The sequence below is a fragment of the Grampus griseus genome (assembly GCF_964374135.1).
Source record: "Grampus griseus genome assembly, chromosome: 9".
Classification (NCBI taxonomy): domain Eukaryota; kingdom Metazoa; phylum Chordata; class Mammalia; order Artiodactyla; family Delphinidae; genus Grampus; species Grampus griseus.
In genome coordinates this window covers 89349691-89369945 of record NC_139003.1, presented here as the reverse complement: position 1 = coordinate 89369945, position 20255 = coordinate 89349691, and the positions used below count along the sequence as shown (strand labels likewise).

Below are 20255 nucleotides of genomic sequence, written 5' to 3'. Positions count from 1 at the left end.
TAACGCATGGACACTTTGAGTTCTTCTCTGATTAAGTTAAAAGTACATACTTCTTGGCTTAGAAGTTTTGAGTGACTTGTCACTAAAAAGGAAGAAGTAGCCAGATTATCTGGGACCCTACGTTTTCTTTCAAAAGGTCATGTCTAGGAGTTAGAATTTTCTTGTTTACTTTGGCAATTCTAAAAAGCCTTGAAGAATTCCTGTTATTTCTAGAAATCTGTTTCAGTAATTCTGTGAATTACAAAGATGATTTGCATCAAAGGAATTTATGGTTAGTTGTAGGAATAGATAATGACACATCCAAAAGAAATAAAAGAAAAAGCCTCTAGAGAAGATAAAAGCTAACAAAAATCATCCACAGAACAAAGAAAACACAAAGAAAGCATAAAATGAGATGATAAAAGCAGAAACAACCTATTAATTAAACATATTTGGTTTATAATTTCTTATTAAAAGGTAAAACAGTGTTTAAAAATAGAATACTTTGTTTATAAGAGTCAAAAAACAGTGACATGACAAGAATAAAAATAGACTGATAAACATTTCTCAAGTGAAAGCAATAGCGACAGTATGAATTTCAGATAAAATAAAACAAATAATGGTATATAGAATACAAAGGGTCACACAAACTTTATATTACCAGTCTCTTCAACAAATGATGCTGGAAAAACTGGATATTCATGTGTGAACGAAAGAAATTGGACCCTTACCTTAAACTGTATTCAAAAATTAATTCAAAATGAATTAAAGCCCTAAATGTAAGACCTAAAATTATAAAATTCAGAGTAGAAAATTGGGAAATCTTCATGACATTGGACTTGGCAGTGATTTCATGGATGTGACACAAAATCACAGGCAACAAAAAGTGAAATTGACAAATGGGACTACACCAAACTTCAAAACTTCTGTGCGACAAAGGAAACAACAGAATGAAAAGGCAACCTACAGAATGAGAGACAATATTTGCAAACTATATATCTGGTAAGGGGTTGATGTCCATAATATACAAAGAACTCCTACAACTCAACAACAACAAACCACCCAACTCAACTAAAAAAGTGTGTAAAGGACTTGAATAGATATTTGTCTGAAGAAGACATACAAATGACCAACAAGCATATTAAAAGATGATCAGCACCACTAATCATCAGGAAGTACAAATCAGAATCATAATGAGGTATTACTGCACTCATTAGGATGACTATTTCCAAAACAGAAAACAGGTGTTGGTGAGGACGTGAAGAAATTGGAACCCTTGTATATTGTTAATAGAAATGTGAAATCATGCGGCTGCTAAGAAAAACTGTGGAGGTTCCTCAAAAAAATTAAAAGCAGAATTAATGTATGATCCAGCGATCTCACTTCTGGAGATACACAGTATATCCAAAAGAATTGAAAACAGGATCTTGAAGAGAGATTTGCCCAGCCATGTTCATTGCAGCATTATTCATAATAGCCAAGTGATAGACGCGATCCAAGTGTCTGACGATGGATGAAGGGATAAAGAAAATGTGATACACAGACACACACGTATATACATACATGCAATGGAATATTATTAAGTCTTTAAAAAAGAAGGAAATTCTGTTACATGCTAAAGATGGATGAAACTTAAGGACATCATGCTAAATGAAATAATCTAGTCACACAAAAAAACAAATATTGTATGATTCCACTCACATGAGGTATCTCAAGTAGTCACATTCTTAGAAACAGAAAGTAGATAGGTAGTTTCCAAGGGCTGGGGGGAGAAAGAAAATGGGAGTTGTTGCTCAATGGGTTTAGAGTTTCAGTTTTACAAGATGAGAAAGTTCCAGAGATCTGTTGCACATCAAGGTACATAGAGTTAACACTGCTGTACACTTAAAAGCAGTAAAGATGGTAAATTTTGTGATTTTTATCATAATTTTAAAAGTATAAGAATCGTTTCATGCATTGTTTTCTATGAACTTAAAACATATGAGGACTGGGTATTATTTTGTTAATTAAAGGGTATTAATTGCCTTTTATTACCTCAGCTAAATGATCCTGTAGATTTCCTTCTGGAGACATTAGGCTCTTATATTAATATATTTCCTAATATTTAATGATGGGTACCTTGCTGACATAAATCCTACTTGTTGAGGTAGATAATTCAAATACTGAAATCAATTTGCTATTATATGTGAGAATTTTGTATTTGTATGCTTAAGCAAGACTGACCCAAGTTTACTTTTTAAAGTGTATGTATGTGTGTGTATGTAGAAGCATATATAGTCACCAAATTTCCTGCATCTTAGACATCTTTCAGATTTTTACCATTATGTTGTTATCTGTAGACTTTTCATATATGACCTTTAATATATTGAGGTAATTACCTAGCTTGTTCCTAGCTTGTTGAGTGGTTTTATCATGAAAGTGTGTTGAATTTTGTCAAATGCGTTTTTGTGCATCAGTTGAGATAATCATGTGGTTTTGTCCTTCATTTTGTTAATGTGATGTATTAAAATGGTTCTTTAATATGATGAAAAACATTCACTTTATTTTTTTTTACTAAAGTATAATTGATTAACAATGTTGTGTTAGTTTCAGTACAGCAAAGTGACTCATTTATTTATATATGTATATATATTCTTTTTCAGATTCTTTCCCATTACAAGTTATTACAAGATATTGAATATAGTTCTCTGTGCTGTAGGTCCTTGTTGGAAAAACATCCACTTTAAAGTGTTTGATATACAATACACATATTGCATAAAATCTTGGTAATCTGAATCTATTTTGTGATCACTGCATAAGAAATTAGCAATTATTTGATTTGCCTTTTTATGATACACAATACCCATTTGAATTCAAAACAAAACTTATGAAAGAAACAAACAACAAGGAAAGTAGATATGTGCATAGGCATAAAAATGAGAAATCAGTATTTTTCATTGCTCATTTTCTTTCTTATAACCTTGAAAAGTAGAATTTCATTCTTTGCAAGTACAAAACTAAAGCAGAATGAATGAATTTCCTAATTATTCTTTTTTATGACAGTAGTCATATTTCAACATTATACATATTTATGTTACTAGGGTGAACCATGTGTAATTGGCATTGTTGTACTTCAAAAATAGAATAACGGCAATTTGATATAATATTATCACACATGTAGAAGTACCTTAAAGGGCTTGGTAAAATTTCTGTAAGTGTCGTTTTCTTTGAACAGTATTAAAATACTTTGTCCGGTTTTAACAAATGACACTTAAACTAATCTTTATCTTTTCCTTTTAGTAATTACTTTCTAAAATATGTATTAATAGTTGAGTGCCTGTATCCTGCTAAGCTGAGTAATAGGAATTCCTGTGACTTAAAAAAACAAAAACAAAATTGTGTCTATACTTCAGGCAGTTCTCTTTCGTAATTGGTGAATTGTATCTTGGTGGTCACTCTTGGTCTAAGCATGCTTGTTCTTCATTTTCTTATGGTAACAAAAATTGCCTTCTGTATATAAAATGATGATGATAATAATTGTAATAATAATAACATTCACTGAAGATTTATTATATGTCAAGAGCTGTCCCAAGAGTTTACTTTAATAAACTTTTAAAGTCCTTGTAATAATCCTGCAGTGTGGGTACTGTTATCTCCATTTTACAGAGGGCAGGGAGGCACAGAATGATTTAGCAACTTGCCCAAGCTCACACAGCTAGTATGTAGCAGAGAAGGATGATGACATGAGACATTATTTGACTAATCTATATATTTCTACTTAGTTACTTAATAATTCCATTGTTTGATAGACTGAAATACATTTTTAATACTTTTTCAATGCTATGTCTTATCCATTGTAATTAAAAAAAAATAATACATCCCTTTTTTTGGGTCATAGGATGGACACGCTGAAATTTTATACACATTTTGGAATTCAGTTACTCAGGCACTTTCTTCTCAGTTTCAGACAGCAACAAACTGTAAGTACAGTATTTATTTTGCAAGTTGATTTCACAGTTTTTCAGTTACTTTAAAATTTAATATCAAGAAGTTTTGCTCTATTTATAAAACATCTTTTAAAAACTCCTGGCTAATTGTCATTTCTTATGTTACCTATATATTCAGTTATATAAGCAATAAATTCTTTTTTTACACTTTTAAAATACTTAGGATGTGAAATAAAATGCTCCAGAAGAATAAGTTAATTCTCCATAATTCAGTCAGAGGAACCTGAATTTTTCCTATGTAAAGGGTGATTGATGTTGAAGAATTTAGTTAAAGCTTGTAGAGTATTTTAATTCCTAACAAAGAGATATTAAAAGGCAGAGACCTTATAGCTTTTCCTTTATTGTTAAAATGAAGATTTGATGAATGAACAGCTGAAATACCCACATCATGAATTAAAAGTTGCTTAACCAAATATAATCCAACACATTTTTCTTAGTTTGTTTTTGTCATGAAATAATGGCACACAGGGTAGTTCTAAACAATGAAGTATACAAACTAGCTAATATCATATAAGTGTTTTTGTCTAATCACTGAATGTAAGAGCATTGAATGTACCTAGGCCTTTTAAAAGTGTTTTGAGAGTTTGTATGTAGTTGTTATTCACAGTTACTGAAAGTACCTAATAATGTAAACATTATTTAGTCCCTGACAACTCCAGAATGAATTAACCACACTACCTTGCTTCCCTACTTCTATTTCTAAAGGAGTGTGCAGCAAGGCAGTGACCACAGAGAAGGTCTTCATTTGTGTGTGCCCAGACAGAACTTAAGCAGAGGTTTATTTAGGACTGATTCATTCTATTTACTTCTACAAATCACCCTACTCAAAGAATACTGTGCTTCTCCCTGCTTTAGGTATCTGTTTTGGGCAGCTTTTTTGAGATGTAATTTACATATATAAAATTCACCAACTTTGAGCAGAAAATTCTATGAATTTTTGACAGATGTTTACGTCCTTATAACCACCATCACAATTAAGATATAGAACAGGGCTTCCCTGGTGGCGCAGTGGTTGAGAGTCTGCCTGCCGATGCAGCGGACGCGGGTTCGTGCCCCGGTTGGGGAGGATCCCACATGCCGCGGAGAGCCATGCCGGTGAGCCATGGCTGCTGAGCCTGCACGTCCGGATCCTGTGCTCCGCAACGGGAGAGGCCACAGCGGTGAGGGGCCTGCGTACCGCAAAAAAAAAAAAAAGATATAGAACATTTCTATCACCAACACCCCACCCCCATGTCCCTAATGTACTCTTATAGTTAATCTCCTATTCCTACCTCTTGGCTCCTGGCAGCTAATGATAAGGTTTCTGTCTGTATAAGTTAGCTTTTCCTAGATTTTCATAAAACTGGAATCATGCAGTATGAGTTCTTGTATAGCAACGTAGTTATTTTAAGGTTTATTCATGTTGTTGCATGTACCAGTAGTCCATTTCTTTTTATTGCTGATTAGAATTTCATTGTGTAGATATACACAATTTATCTATTCTCCAGTTGGGGGAATAACTGGTTTATTACAGTTTGGGGTTATTATGAATAAAGCTACTACAGTCATTTACATACAGGTCTTTTGTAGACATATGTCTTCATTCTCTTGGGTAAACACATAGAGTGGAATTTCCTGATCATTTGATAAGTATATGTTTAACTTTAAAAAACTGCTGAACTGTTTCCCAAGATAGATGTACCATTTTTCATCCCCATCAACAATGTATGATAATTCTTCTATATTTTCATCAATCCATGATATTGTCTTATTTATTTATTTATTTATTTTGCGGTACGCGGGCCTCTCACCGCTGCGGCCCCTCCTGCCGCAGAGCACAGGCTCCGGACGCGCGGGCTCAGCGGCCATGGCTCACGGGCCCAGCCGCTCCGCCGCATGTGGGATCCTCCCAGACCGGGACACGAACCCACGTTCCCTGCATCGGCAGGCGGACTCCCAACCACTGCGCCACCAGGGAAGCCCTGTCATTTTAATTTTAGCCATTCTTGTGAGTGTTCAGTGAACTTTCATTGTGGTTTTAACTTCACTAGCCTAAAGACTAGATTTTCATAGGTTTATTTCCCATCTGTATATCTTCTTTGGTTAAGTGTTCATCAAAGTTACTGACTTTTTAGTTTTATTTAATTTTTTTAGCTTATTGCTTGTCGTCTTATTATTGAGTCTTAAAATATCCTTGTATATCTGATTCCAAGTCCTTTCTCAGATGTATGTTTTACAAATATAGTCCCCTGTCTGTGGTTTGCCTTTACATTTTCTTAACAGTATCTTCCAAATGACGAAAGTTTTTAGTTTTGAAAAATGTCTGATTTATCAGTTTTAGGAGGTAGTTTTTCAAATATTCAAATATAGTATTATATAAATACAGCCTTTCAATAGTTTCTTACTCCATGTATGAAAGTAATGGTTTTTCATGAAACCAGTTATGATGAAGTTTTCTTTAATATTTAACTTTCACACTATAAGCCAGTTGTGGAATACATTTACTCACATACCAGTAGGAAAACACAAAGATGTAAACTGACCTACGAAATATATAAGCATAATTACAAAATTCATTAAAACCTCAGTTTTTAGAATAAAAGAAAGCAATGTAAAAGCTCATTGTTGCTGTTTTCAAGCATTCATTAAAATTTCACTTTATCACTTCAAAGCCTTTACAAAACCTTGGAGTTGTTGTAGACAGTATTTTTTTTTTTTATATTGGTATATTCCTACTCTCTTTTTTTTAAAATTTTATTTATTTAATTAATTTATTTTTGGCTGCGTTGGGTCTTGGTTGCTGCACGTGTGCTTTCTCTAGTTGCAGCGAGCAGGGGCTACTCTTTGTTGCGGTGTGCGGGCTTCTCATTGCGGGGGCTTCTCATTGCGGTGGCTTCTCGTTGCAGAGCACGGACTCTAGGTGCACGGGCTTCAGTAGTTGTGGCACACAGGCTCAGTAGTTGTGGCTCCTGAGCTCTAGAGCACAGGCTCAGTAGTTGTGGCGCACGGGCTTAGTTGCTCCACGGCATGTGGGATCTTCCAGGACCAGGGCTTGAACCCATGTCCCCTGCATTGGCAGGCGGATTCTTAACCACTGCACCACCAGGGAAGCCCTGTAGACAGTATTTTATTTTCTTTCTTTAATGAGTAAACTTAATTGGCATTTTGAATATTTTTTTCTCTCAATGTGGTAGGAACATACCAAAGAAATAACCTTAGGATACTTGAAATATTTCAAACCTTTAACCATTACATCTCCCAATATTGTTTATTATTGGTTGATTTAGCACATTTTTAGTAATTGTATAACGTAAACTTCATCCCAACAAGTCACACAGATATTAAGAGAGTATAACTCTAGGGAGTGCGACTGGAATGGAAATGCCCTTGTCTCTAATTCAGTCCTCTCTGTCAGTTCTGGGTCTGGTTGATTGAATTTTCTTCTTCTTCCTCATTGATATTTTTTCCTACTTTTTTGCATGTCTAATAATTTGTGATTCAGTATCACACATGAATTTTACCTTGTTTAGTACTAGATACTTTTGTCTTCCTGTTAAGTATTCTTACTCTAGGGTACTGTCAAGTTACTAAAAAACAATTCGGTTCCTTTGAGTCTTGCTTTTTAGATTTTTTGGCAAAACCTGAGCAGTGTTTAGTCTAGAGCTACTTATTTCCCACTACAGAGGCTAGACTCTACCAGATACTCTGTGAATTGTGAGGCTTTTTAGTTTGGCTTTCAGGAACAGGCACTCCTCCCAGTCTTGTGTGAGGAACAGATATATTCTCTCTAATCCTTTTCCTTGAGGAAAAATACTACAAAATTAAAATAAAGTGATAAACACCTGAGAACCTGTTGGGCTGCACCCTACAGGCCTACAAGGTCTGCATTTGCCCAGCTTCAAGGCTGGAGAAAGAGACAGAGTCCATTTATATAGCACATATAGTCCCTGGAGTGTACTGTAGTAATTGTTTAAAATTATAGACAGGCAATATAAAGGAGATGCAATCATCTGCAGAGTTGAAGATTATATACAGTGTAACAGATTGTGTTAAGTAAGTAATATTTGGCAGAAAATATCTAAAGGAAAAATTTCCTAGTTAGAAACATGTTCCTTCTGATTTTAAATGTTCATGCTTAATAAAAATAAGTTCTATTAGATATAATAAAATATAATCTAGGGGTTTGACAGTGAATTTACTTTATTTAAAAGGAAAGGGGCCTGAACTTGTCACTGTGAATATTCAGAATAGCTTCTGTAGGAAATGTGCTGCTTTAATTATCTGTGGCTGATAGTTATTTCCAAGATGATTTCTAAGCTTTATGTCTGTTATTTCTCATTGTAGTTTCCAGATAATGTTTGTTCACCAACCTGTTGGCTTATGATACATATATTTTTCAAGTCTCAATAGAAACAAGCAAAATAAACATTACCATTTTGAACTCTTTGAAATGACTTCATAATTCTTCTTTATAAAGTGATTTTCCCAGAATGTCTTATCCCCCTTAGTTTTCTCCATAGCTCTCATCACTTACTAATACACTATTTATTTAGTCTGAACTCTTCCCTCCTCTCACTAGAATTTAATTCCCCATAAGACATGGAATACTATATTGGTCATGGTAGTAGTATCTTCAATGGCTAAAAGTGTACCTAGCACACAGTAAGGCTTCAATAAATGCTTGTTGACTGGAAGGAAGGACGAAAGAAAAAGAGGAAGGAAGCAAGGAAGAAAAGATGCCAGTGCCCTTTTATAATAGCATAAGCACTTAAAAACATTTTTTGAAATATGCTTAAAATGTTCTGGCAAGTAAATCTGTTTTAAAACCCTTTGTGCAATATTAATCTATCAAAACTCTTAAGCAACTCAAGGAGTTGATTCATACAGTTAAGAAAGCTACATGGTATATATCTGTAGTGCTTTGGAAAATCAAGTGTGAATAAGAGAAATGCTTTAGGAGATAGGCACATTAGAAGATATAGAAAGCTTTAAGACTTAAAATATATGCTAAAACTGATTATCTTTACCTTTTTAAAGATACAGTGATAAATTGGGAGTCCACTCTTCCTTTGAAATAGGGAGATAAACAAGCTATACAATTATGAATACTTTAGTGTAGATTAAAAAAAATGTTAGAATGGTGTCCATGTTAAATGAGATTTTACTGTGATGCATTTCTTTTTTTTTTGGCTGCATTGGGTCTTCATTGTGGTGCACAGGCTTTCTCTAGTTGCGGTGAGCGGGGACTACTCTTCATTGCAGTTCATGGGCTCCTCATTGCGGTGGCTTCTCTTATTGCAGAGCACAGGCTCTAGGCGTGAGGGCTTCAGTAGTTGAGGCACGTGGGTTCAGTAGTTGTGGCTCGCGGGCTCTAGAGCACAGACTCAGTAGTTGTGGCACATGGGCTTAGTTGCTCCGCGGCATGTGGGATCTTCTTGGACCAGGGATTGAACCTGTGCCCCCTGTGTTGGCAGGCAGATTCTTAACCACTGCACCACCAGGGAAGTCCCTGTGATGCATTTCCTAAAAGTTAATGTACAACTTAAATATATATACTTAGGAGATAGATCTCACACCCTCATTTTAAGTACCTTTTAGAATTTTGATCCCTGCAACTGAAGCTTTTTTTTTTTTTTTTTTTTTTTTTTTTGCGGTACATGGGCCTCTCACTATTGTGGCCTCTCCCTTTGTGGAGCACAGGCTCCGGACGTGCAGGCTCAGCGGCCATGGCTCACAGGCCCAGCCGCTCTGCGTCACGTGGGATCTTCCCGGACCGGGGCACGAACTTGTGTCCCTTGCATCGGCAGGCGGACTCTCAACCACTGTGCCACCAGGGAAGCCCCTGAAGTATTCTTTTGCTACAGAGCTCTAATGAGTTTACAAGGGACCATCCTGAGCACCATGTAGCACATAAAGAAGAAAACTTGGAGCTTGCTGAAAAAGAGAAGTCTCTAGATTTGAGAACTTGAGAGGAGTGTTTTTTAAAAGTACTGAAAGTTTGTATAACCTGGCAGAAATTAAGTCTAGTCATCGAGCAACTTTTTAGAAACTTTCTTTGACAGGACAAATTTGATCATATAATTCTCTGATAAAATCTTGCAGATATATCAAATCATTATGTTGTACATATTAATAAATGTTATAAGTCAATTATATCTAAATAAAACTGCAAAAATCTTAAAAGACTTGAAAAGTCTTTCATTGACTTCTCTTTTTAAAAATCATTCATTGGGGCTTCCCTGGTGGCGCAGTGGTTGAGAGTCCGCCTGCTGATGCAGGAGACATGGGTTCGTGCCCCGGTCCGGGAAGATCCCACATGCCGCAGAGCGGCTGGGCCCGTGAGACATGGCCGCTGAGCCTGCGTGTCCGGAGCCTGTGCTCTGCAATGGGAGAGGCCACAACAGTGAGAGCCCCATGTACCGCAAAAAAAAAAAAAAAAAAAAAAAAAACTTTCATTAAAGTATAATACAGTTGACCATTGAACAGCATGGGGGTTAGGAGGACCGACGTTTTGTGCAGTCAAAAATCCATGTATCACTATGGTCGGCTCTCCAGATCTGTGGTTCCACACCTGCAGATTCAGCCAACTGCAGATTGTGTAGTACTGTAGTATTTACTATTGAAAAATCCACATGTATGTGGACCCACACAGCTCTAACCCGTGTTGTTCAAGGGCCAACTGTACTCATAAAGAAAAGGTATGTGTATCATACTTATATACCTAAATGAATATTTCAAATCTCAATATAGCTGTGTAACCAAGATCAAGAACAGCATCAAGATCAAGAAACAGAATATTACCTGAATATTACCAGAATATTACCTGAATATTACCAGAATATTACCTGAATATTACCAGAATTTTACCTGAATCCAGAATATACCTGGCTCCCCTCATGCCCCCTTCTAGTTTCTGCCTCTTCTTCTCCTAAGAAGAGTAACCACTAATTTCTGATGGTAGAGATGGGTTTGGTTTTTTTTTTGCTTTAATTATTGCTATTTAAATGAGCAATAATTCATTTATTTTATTTTTATTCATTTATTTTATTTTTGACTGTGGTGGGTCTTCGTTGCTGCATGCGGGCTTTTCTCTAGTTGCGGAGAGCAGGAACCACTCTTTCGTTGTGGTGTGCAGGCTTCTTATTGCAGTGGCTTCTCTTGTTGAGGAGCACGGGCTCTAGGTGTGTGGGCTACAGTAGTTGTGTCTCGCGGGGTCTAGAGAGCAGGCTCAGTAGTTGTGGCACACGGGCTTAGTTGCTCCACAGCATGTGGGATCTTCCTGGACCAGGGCTCAAACCCATGTCTCCTGCATTGGCAGGTGGATTCTTAACCACTGCGCCACGAGGGAAGCCCAATTATTGCTATTTTATGCAGATAAAATCATCCAGTTTTAATCTTGTGCTTGTTTTCTGACGTCTCTCGCTCCATGTTTCTAAGAGTCCTCCATGTTGTTGCATGTCCTTGTAGGTCATTCCCAATGTTGTTTAATAAACCATTCGGTCAATATGCCATATTATATTTTATCCACCATACTATAGGTGGGTATTTGGGTGGTTTCCCATTTTGAGCTATTTTAAATAATGCTACCTCTGACAATTCTGTCCTTTTTTATTGGGAATAAACCGAGGAATGGAAAATAGGTAGGTGTGGTAGACAGAATAATAGCCCTCCCAGAAATTTGCATGTGTTACCTTACATGGCAGAATGGATTTTGCAGATATAATTTAAAGATCTTGAGATGGAGAGATTATCCTGGATCTTCTGAGTGGGCCTGGTGTAGTCATCAAGGGCCTTAGAAGGGTAAGAGGGCAGTAGCAGAGTCAGAAGAGGAGATGTAATCGTGGAAACAGTGATCGGAGTGATGTAACTGCTAGAAGGGGACCACAAGCCAAGGAATGGAGGTAGGTGAAAAGGTCAAGTAGAAACTCCCTTAGAACCTCCAGAAGGAAAGTAGCTCTGCTGACACCTTGATTTTGATTTAGTGAGACCAAATTTGTACTTCTGACCTCCAGAACTGCAAGATAAGACACATATTGTTTTAAGCCACCAAGTTTGTGGTGACTCGTTACGGCAGCTATAGGAAATGAATATAGTAGGTGATAGAGTATGCATATGTTCAGCTTTAGTAGACACTGCCAAAAAGTTTTCCAGTGTCACTGTACCAATTTAAACTCCCATTGACAGTATATGAGAGTCCCAGTTTGTCCACAGCCTTAATCACTTGCTATTTTCTGTTTTTTGTTCTATCTTTCTGGTGGATGTTTAGTCAAATCACATTGTAGCTTTAATTTTTATTTCCTTTATGATTAATGATATTATTCATTTTTCCATATATATATTGGCCATTTGCATATGCTCTTTTACACGTCTGTTGATTTTCTATAGAATTGTATGTCTTACTGATTCATAGGATTTTATTTGCATATTATGAAGTATTTTGTTGGTTTCTTTTCTCTCCCTTTGTATGACCATTTCAGTTCACTCTAGGATTGGGTTGGTTTGGGGTAGTTGCACTTTTAATAGGACTCAGTATATCTCTAATTCTCCCCCTTTTTTTTTTCTGTTTTTTTTGTTTTTTGCGGTACGCAGGCCTCTCAATGTTGTGGCCTCTCCCGCCGCGGAGCACAGGCTCCAGACGCACAGGCCCAGCAGCCATGGCCCACGGGCCCAGCCGCTCCGCAGCATGCGGAATCCTCCTGGACCGGGGCACGAACCCGCGTCCCCCGCATCGGCAGGCGGACCCTCAACCACTGCGCCACCAGGGAAGCCCCTCCCCTTTTTTAAGGCATGCTTCTCCCAGGCCTTTAATTGAGAAGTTGGAGGGTCTTTGTCGCCTTAGCCCTGAAATATTGAGGTTATCTTTCTCTGTCCTCCAGTGGCTTTCAGACAAGCTCTTTTAGCCTCCCGCCACATGAAACTGCACAATCTGGTGAATGTCTTCATGGGAAGGAAGACCTGCCTCTGTTGGTAGCATGTTCTCTCCCCCCAGGTGGTCTTTGTTTCCTAAGATAGGTTTCCAGAAATATGAAGGATATTTTGACCTGTGCTTTTTGAAGCTTAGACCTAGTTCCCCAGCTTCCCTGCAACTGCGTAACTAAGTAAATCTTCCATAGGATGCTTGGGTTGAGAATCTTTAAGTTTAAAAATTGTCACTCCAGTTCCACGAACCACTGAAAGCTTTTCCAGTTTCCCTCTTGTCCAGCAGAGGTTCTCTGTATGGGGCAAGCCTGAATTTTAAACAATACTCTGGCTTCTTTAGTTGTTAAGATGGGAGCACTGGTCTTAACAACTCTTCTTCTTCCACTCTTCTTACCCCTGTTACTCTCAGGATACAGTCCCAACCTGACTTCTCTGGTCCCTTCCTCTCTTTAGCAATCATTTCTTTCCTTTTTAATTTTTAAAATTTCTGTCCTTGAGCTTTTGTTCCTGAATGAATCACCCTCCTTCTTCTCAGTATTTACAAATACCTGAAACACATGTCTATATCCCCGGTTCATCTGGAAAAGTCACACTCATCTTTCCATTCTCACTTTAGAAATAAAGTGTTCCTTGACGCCTCCTTCCCCATACACACACTCAAATATGGGTATGATATCCTCTATCTGCTCCCACAAAACTCTGACATGTTCCCAGTTTCAGTCCTTACCCCACTGCATTGTACTGGCTCACCTCCTTGCCTCGCTGTATCTCCCATTAGGCTCTAGAGAAAGCGTCTCTGTGTACTTTTATTCCATATTACATTCCTATCACATAGCGCAGTGCTTAATACAAAATAAACATCCTGTTGAAATGGATCCCTAAAGTGTTAATATCAAAGGCTTTAAGTATTAGAAAATCTGAGGAGAAAACCAATCTGTCAAATAAAAATACTTCTCGTTAAAAAAATAGTAAACACTTATAAGGTAAATGAGACCCTAAAATACGAAGTACTTTTAGAACACAAACAACAGTATATATATGTGATAAACAGGGACTCAGAAGCATGGTGAAAAAATGTTAGCATGATTATTGTAGGATAATAGGATACCAGGTAACATTTACTTTTTTCCTTATGCCTTTATTTGATTTTTTACAGTGAGCATTTTATATCATTAGTTATAAACTATGAAGCAGTTTTCACTGAGGTAAAAGAAGAAAGCAAATATGAGACTAAGATATTTAATTAAATCTTCCATGGAGATTTGTTGAATGGATAAAAGTGATCCAGTAGTTATGGAAATGAATAAAGTGCTTAGAGTTGAAGAGGAGATAGAGATAAAAAGAGCTAAGAGAAAAAAAATCCCCACTTTGCTCACATAGCAGGGTAAATTCCAAGTGGATCAAAGAATTAAATGTGAAATATGAAACCATTCAAGTGCCAGAAGGAACACAAGTGAACAAGCAGCTTCTCTGATTTAATATCCAGAAGCAGTGATGAAAAGATTGATAATTTGATTATGTTAAAAAATTTACATGGCAAAGAAACCCTTAAGCAAAATAAAATGACAATGACAAACTAGAAAAATATTTATAACTTATATCAAAGAAAAGGAGTTAGTATCACTAATATATAAAAAGCTTCTAAAATAAGAAGAAAAAGGCCAACAACCCTGCCAAAAAAAGTGTAGGTATCTCTTAAGCATTTGTAAAAGATGCTCAGTGTCACCTATAAATAGAAAGATGCAAAATAAAAGTATACAGAAACACCATTTCTCATCTATCAAACTAGCAAAAAAGTAAAAAAAAGTTTGATAACACATGGCAAACTTATGAGAAAATAGTCACTCTAATGCAATGCTAATTAGCATACAAACCTTATAGAGGGGAGTTTCTAACAAAATTACCTAACAAAGTATATAAGTATCTAACAAAATTATGTAAGCAGTTGCTTTTTTACTCGGCAACTCTACTTCTAAGGATGTATTCCATAAATGAACTAGGAAAAGCATGAAGAGACATATTCACAAGGCTGTTCATTGCATCATTATTTGGAAAAAAAACTGAAAACAGCCCAAATGTTCATCACTAGGGGATTAGGTAAACAAACTATGGTGCATCCATAGAATGGAATGCCATGCAGCTATAAAAAGGAATGAGAAAGAAAAAAGAAGGAATGAGGAATATCTTTTTATACTACTATGGAGCAATCTCCAAGTTATAGAGAAATATGTCTACAGTGTGCTAATAAGAAAGGGAGTGGTATAAGTAAATACACATTTTGGCCCATATATATATATATATTTTTTTTTGCGATATGCGGGCCTCTCACTGTTGTGGCCTCTCCCGTTGTGGAGCACAGGCTCTGGACGTGCAGGCTCACGGGCCCAGCCGCTCTGCGGCACATGGGGTCTTCCCGGACTGGGGCACGAACCCACATCCCCTGCATCGGCAGACGGACTCCCAACCACTGCACCACCAGGGAAGCCCTTGGCCCATATTTTTAACAAATAGAAGGATAAACCATAAAATCCAGAACAAAATGGTTACCAGTAGTTGGGGGAGGGAGTGTGTAAAGAATACATAGGAGAGGACAGGGATGGAACCTAGACTTCTATGAGTATACTTTGTTGTGGAGATTTAGTTTTGAACTTATATAAATATTTTATATAGTTATAAAACAAAATTAAAATGAAAGAAGAAATTACTAAAAATTAAAAGTAAAATATTAATGCAATAATGTGTCCAGTTGGTGGCATAACCACACAGAGAGGCAGTCTTTCATTTGACTTTTTACTTTACTCATTTGACTACTTTACTTTCTTTTTTTTAAAACCTCTTTTTTAGATTGAAGTATATTTAAATTATAAGGTTGTGTTAGTTTCAGGTCTACAGCACAGTGATTCGGTTATATGTATATAACTGAATATATATATTCTTTTTCAGATTCTTTTCCATTATAGGTTATTACAAGGTATTGAATATTGTTCCCTGTGCTATACAGCAGTAGTAGGTCCTTGTTGTTTATCTATTTTATGACTACTTTACTTTTAAACGCAGTAATTATTATTATTTTTTTTGTGGTATGCGGGTCTCTCACTGTTGTGGCCTCTCCTGTTGCGGAGCACAGACTCCGGACGCGCAGGCTTAGCGACCATAGCTCACGGGCCCAGCTGCTCTGCGGCATGTGGGATCTTCCCGGACCGGGGCACGAACCTGTGTCCCCCGCATCGGCAGGCAGACTCTCAACCACTGCACCACCAGGGAAGCCCCACAGTAATGATTTTTTATAGCCCTACTGGGATATACTTATAGGATAACAAGAACTTCCCAAAAAACACATTACCTCTTTTCCATAACCATGTTATCGATAGTATTGTTATTGTTATATTCAGACAGTTGTTTGTGTGGTGTGGCGTAAATAAATAATTATGTTGGTATCAAACTGAGTCTGGATTTTCAGCATAGGTGAAACAACATATAAAAATGGGTGAGATCAACTGATAAGGTATTTTTTCTTTAAAAATATATTATTTGGTGACAAGTTGCGGCAGGGATAGGAGAGGATGGGGACGATGGCTGCTTCTTCTAGATGCTAGGGAATGCAGCTGGACCTGGATCCTAAGCAGACTATCCATATTGACCAGGCACGGAGGACAATGCCCGGTTGGAAGACCAAGCGGAGCACAGAAGGCTGGCCACCCTGTGCCTTTGGATTGGAGAATTTAACCCACTTACATGTAAGCTGTGTGGCTGACATGGTCTTGGTGCTCCGGCCAAGTATCAGGCCTGAGCCTCTGAGGTGGGAGAGCCAAGTTCAGGACATTGGACCACCAGAGACCTCTGGACGCCACGTAATATCAGTTGGCGAGAGCTCTCCCAGAGATCTTCGTCTCAATGCTAAGACCCAGCTCCACCCAACGGCAAGCAGTCTCCAGTGCTGGACACCCCATGCCAAACAACTAGCAAGACAGGAACCCAACCCCACCCATTAGCTGAGACGCTGCCTAAAATCATACTAAGTTCACAGACACCCCAAAACACACCACCAGATGTGGTCCTGCCTACAGAAAGACAAGATCCAGCCTCATCCACCAGAACACAAGCACCAGTCCACTCCACCAGGAAACCTACACAACCCACTGAACCAACCTTACCCACTGAGGGCAGACACCAAATACAGTAGGACCTATAAACCTGCAGCCTGCAAAAAGGAGACCCCAAACACAGTATGTTAAACAAAATAAGACAGAGAAATACACAGCAGATGAAGGAGCAAAGTAAAAACCCACCAGACCAAACAAATGAAGAGGAAATAGGCAGTCTACCTGAAAAAGAATTCAGAGTAATGATAGTAAAAATGACACAAAATCTTGGAAATAGAATGGAGAAAATACAAGAAAAGTTTAACAAGGACCTAGAAGAACTAAAGAGCAAGCAAACAATGATGAACAACACAGTAAATGAAATTAAAAATACTCAAGAAGGAATTAATAGCAGAATAACTGAGGCAGAAGAACGGATAAGTGACCTGGAAGGTAAAATAGTGGAAGTAACTACCACAGAGAGCAGTAAACGAGAAAGAATGAAAAGAATTCATGACAGTCTCAGAGACCTCTGGGACAACATTAAACACACCAACATTTGAATTATAGGGGTCCCAGAGAAGAAGAGAAAAAGAAAGGGACTGAGAAAATATTTGAAGAGATTATACTTGAAAAATTCCCTAATATGGGAAAGGAAATAGTTAATCAAGTCCAGGAAGCACAGAGAGTCCCATACAGACTAAATCCAAGGAGAAACACTCCAAGACACATATTAATCAAACTATCAAAAATTAAATACAAAGAAAACATATTAAAAGCAGCAAGGGAAAAGCAACAATAACATACAAGGGAATCCGCATAAGATTAACAACTAATCTTTCAACAGAAACTTGGCAAGCCAGAAGGGAGTGGCAGGACATGTTTAAAGTGATGGAGGGAAAAACCTACAACCAAGATTACTCTCCCCAGCAAGGATCTCATTCAGATTTGATGGAGAAATTAAAACCTTTACAGACAAGCAAAAATGAAGAGAATTCAGCACCACCAAACGAGCTTTACAACAAATGCTAAAGGAACTTCTCTAGGCAGGAAACACAAGACAAGGAAAAGACCTACAATAACAAACCCAAAACAATTAAGAAAATGGTAATAGGGACATACATAACGATAATTACCTTAAATGTAAATGGATTAAATATGCTCCAAGCAAAAGACATAGACTGGCTGAATGGATGCAAAACAAGACCCATATATATGCTGTCTACAAGAGACCCACTTCAGACCTAGGGACATGTGCAGACTGAAAGTGAGGTATTAGAACAAGATACTCCATGCAAATGAAAAAAGAAAGCTGGAGTAGCAATTCTCATATCAGACAAAATAGACTTTAAAATAAAGACTATTGGGCTTCCCTGGTGGCGCAGTGGTTGAGAGTCTGCCTGCCGATGCAGGGGACATGGGTTCGTGCCCCGGTCCAGGAAGATCCCACATGCCGCGGAGTGGCTGGACCCGTGAGCCATGGCTGTGAGCCTGCGCGTCCGGAGCCTGTGCTCCGCAATGGGAGAGGCCACAACGGTGAGAGGCCCGCATACCACAAAAAAAATAAAAATAAAAAAAAATAAAGACTATTACAAGAGATAAAGAAGGACACTACATAATGATCAAGGGATCAATCCAAGAAGAAGATATAACAATGTAAATATTTATGCACCCAACATAGCACCTCAATACATAAGGCAAATGCTAACAACCATAAAAGGGGAAATTGACAGTAACACAGTAATAATAGGGGGCTTTAACACCCCACTTTCACCAATGGACAGATCATCCAAACAGGAAAATAAATAAGGAAACACAAGCTTTAAATGTTACATTAAACAAGATGGACTTAATGGATATTTATAGGACATTCCATCGAAAAACAACAGAATACACTTTCTTCTCAAGTGCTCATGGAACATTCTCCAGGAGAGATCATATCTTACGTAACAAATCAGGTCTTCGTAAATATAAGAAAATTGAAATCATATCAAGTATCTTTTCCAACCGTGATGCTATGAGAGTAGATATCAATTACAGGAAAAAAACTGTAAAAAATACAAACACATGGAGGCTAAACAATACGCTACTAAATAACCAAGAGATCACTGAAGAAATCAAAGAGGAAATCAGAAAATACCTAGAAACAAGTGACAGTGAAAACACGGTGATCCAAAACCTATGGGATACAGCAAAAGCAGTTCTAAGAGGGAAGTTTATAGCAATACAGTCCTACCTCAAGAAGCAAGAAACATCTCAAACAACTTAACTTTACACCTAAAGCAATTAGAGAAAGAACAACCACCAAAAAAACCCCCCAAAGTTAGCAGAAGGAAAGAAGTCATAAACACCAGATCAGAAATAAATGAAAAAGAAATGAAGGAAACAATAACAAAGATCAATAAAACTAAAAGCTGGTTCTTTGAGAAGATAAACAAAATTTGATAAACCGTTAGCTAGACTCATCAAGAAAAATAGGGAAAAGACTCAAATCACCAGAATTAGAAATGAAAAAGGAGAAGTAACAGCTGACACTGCAGAAATACAAAGGATCATGAGAGATCACTGCAAGCACCTATATGCCAGTAAAATGGACAACCTGGAAGAAATGGACAAATTTTAGAAAGGCACAACATTCTGAGACTGAACCAGGAAGAAATAGAAAATATAAAGAGACCAGTCACAAGCACTGAAATTGAAACTGTGATTAAAAATCTTCCAACAAACAAAAGCCCAGGACCAGATGGCTTCACAGGCGAATCTGTCAAACATTTAGAGAAGAGTTAACACCTATCCTTCTCAAACTCTTCCAAAATATAGCAGAGGGAGGAACACTCCCAAACTCATCCTACAAGGCCACCATCACCCTGATACCAAAACCAGACAAAGATGTCACAAAAAAGAAAACTACAGGCTAATATCACTGATGAACATAGATGCAAAAATCCTCAACAAAATACTAGCAAACATAATCCAACAGCACATTAAAAGGATCATGTACCATGATCAAGTGGGGTTTATCCCAGGAATGCAAGGATTCTTCAATATATGCAGATCAATCAATGTGATACACCATATTAACAGATTGAATGAGAAAAACCATATGATCATCTCAGTAGGTGCAGAAAAAGCTTTTGACAAAATTCAACACCCATTTATGGTAAAAACCCTCCAGAAGGCAGACATAGACGGAACTTTCCTCAACATAATAAAGGCCACATATGACAAACCCATAGCCAACATCGTTCTCAATGGTGAAAAACTGAAGCCACTTCCACTAAGATCAGGAACAAGACAAGGTTGCCCACTC

The 20255-nt window shown here is 37.5% G+C and overlaps 1 protein-coding gene across 1 annotated transcript in view; it reads left to right on the top strand.

Moving 5' to 3' along the window:
- COG5 (component of oligomeric golgi complex 5) overlaps positions 1–20255 on the top strand; it is a 285669-nt gene that overhangs the window by 176257 nt on the left and 89157 nt on the right. Inside the window, exon 11 of the mRNA XM_082661812.1 lies at positions 3857–3938. Within this exon, the coding sequence (XP_082517938.1) occupies positions 3857–3938 (82 nt within the window). The remainder of the gene's footprint in view (positions 1–3856; positions 3939–20255) is intronic.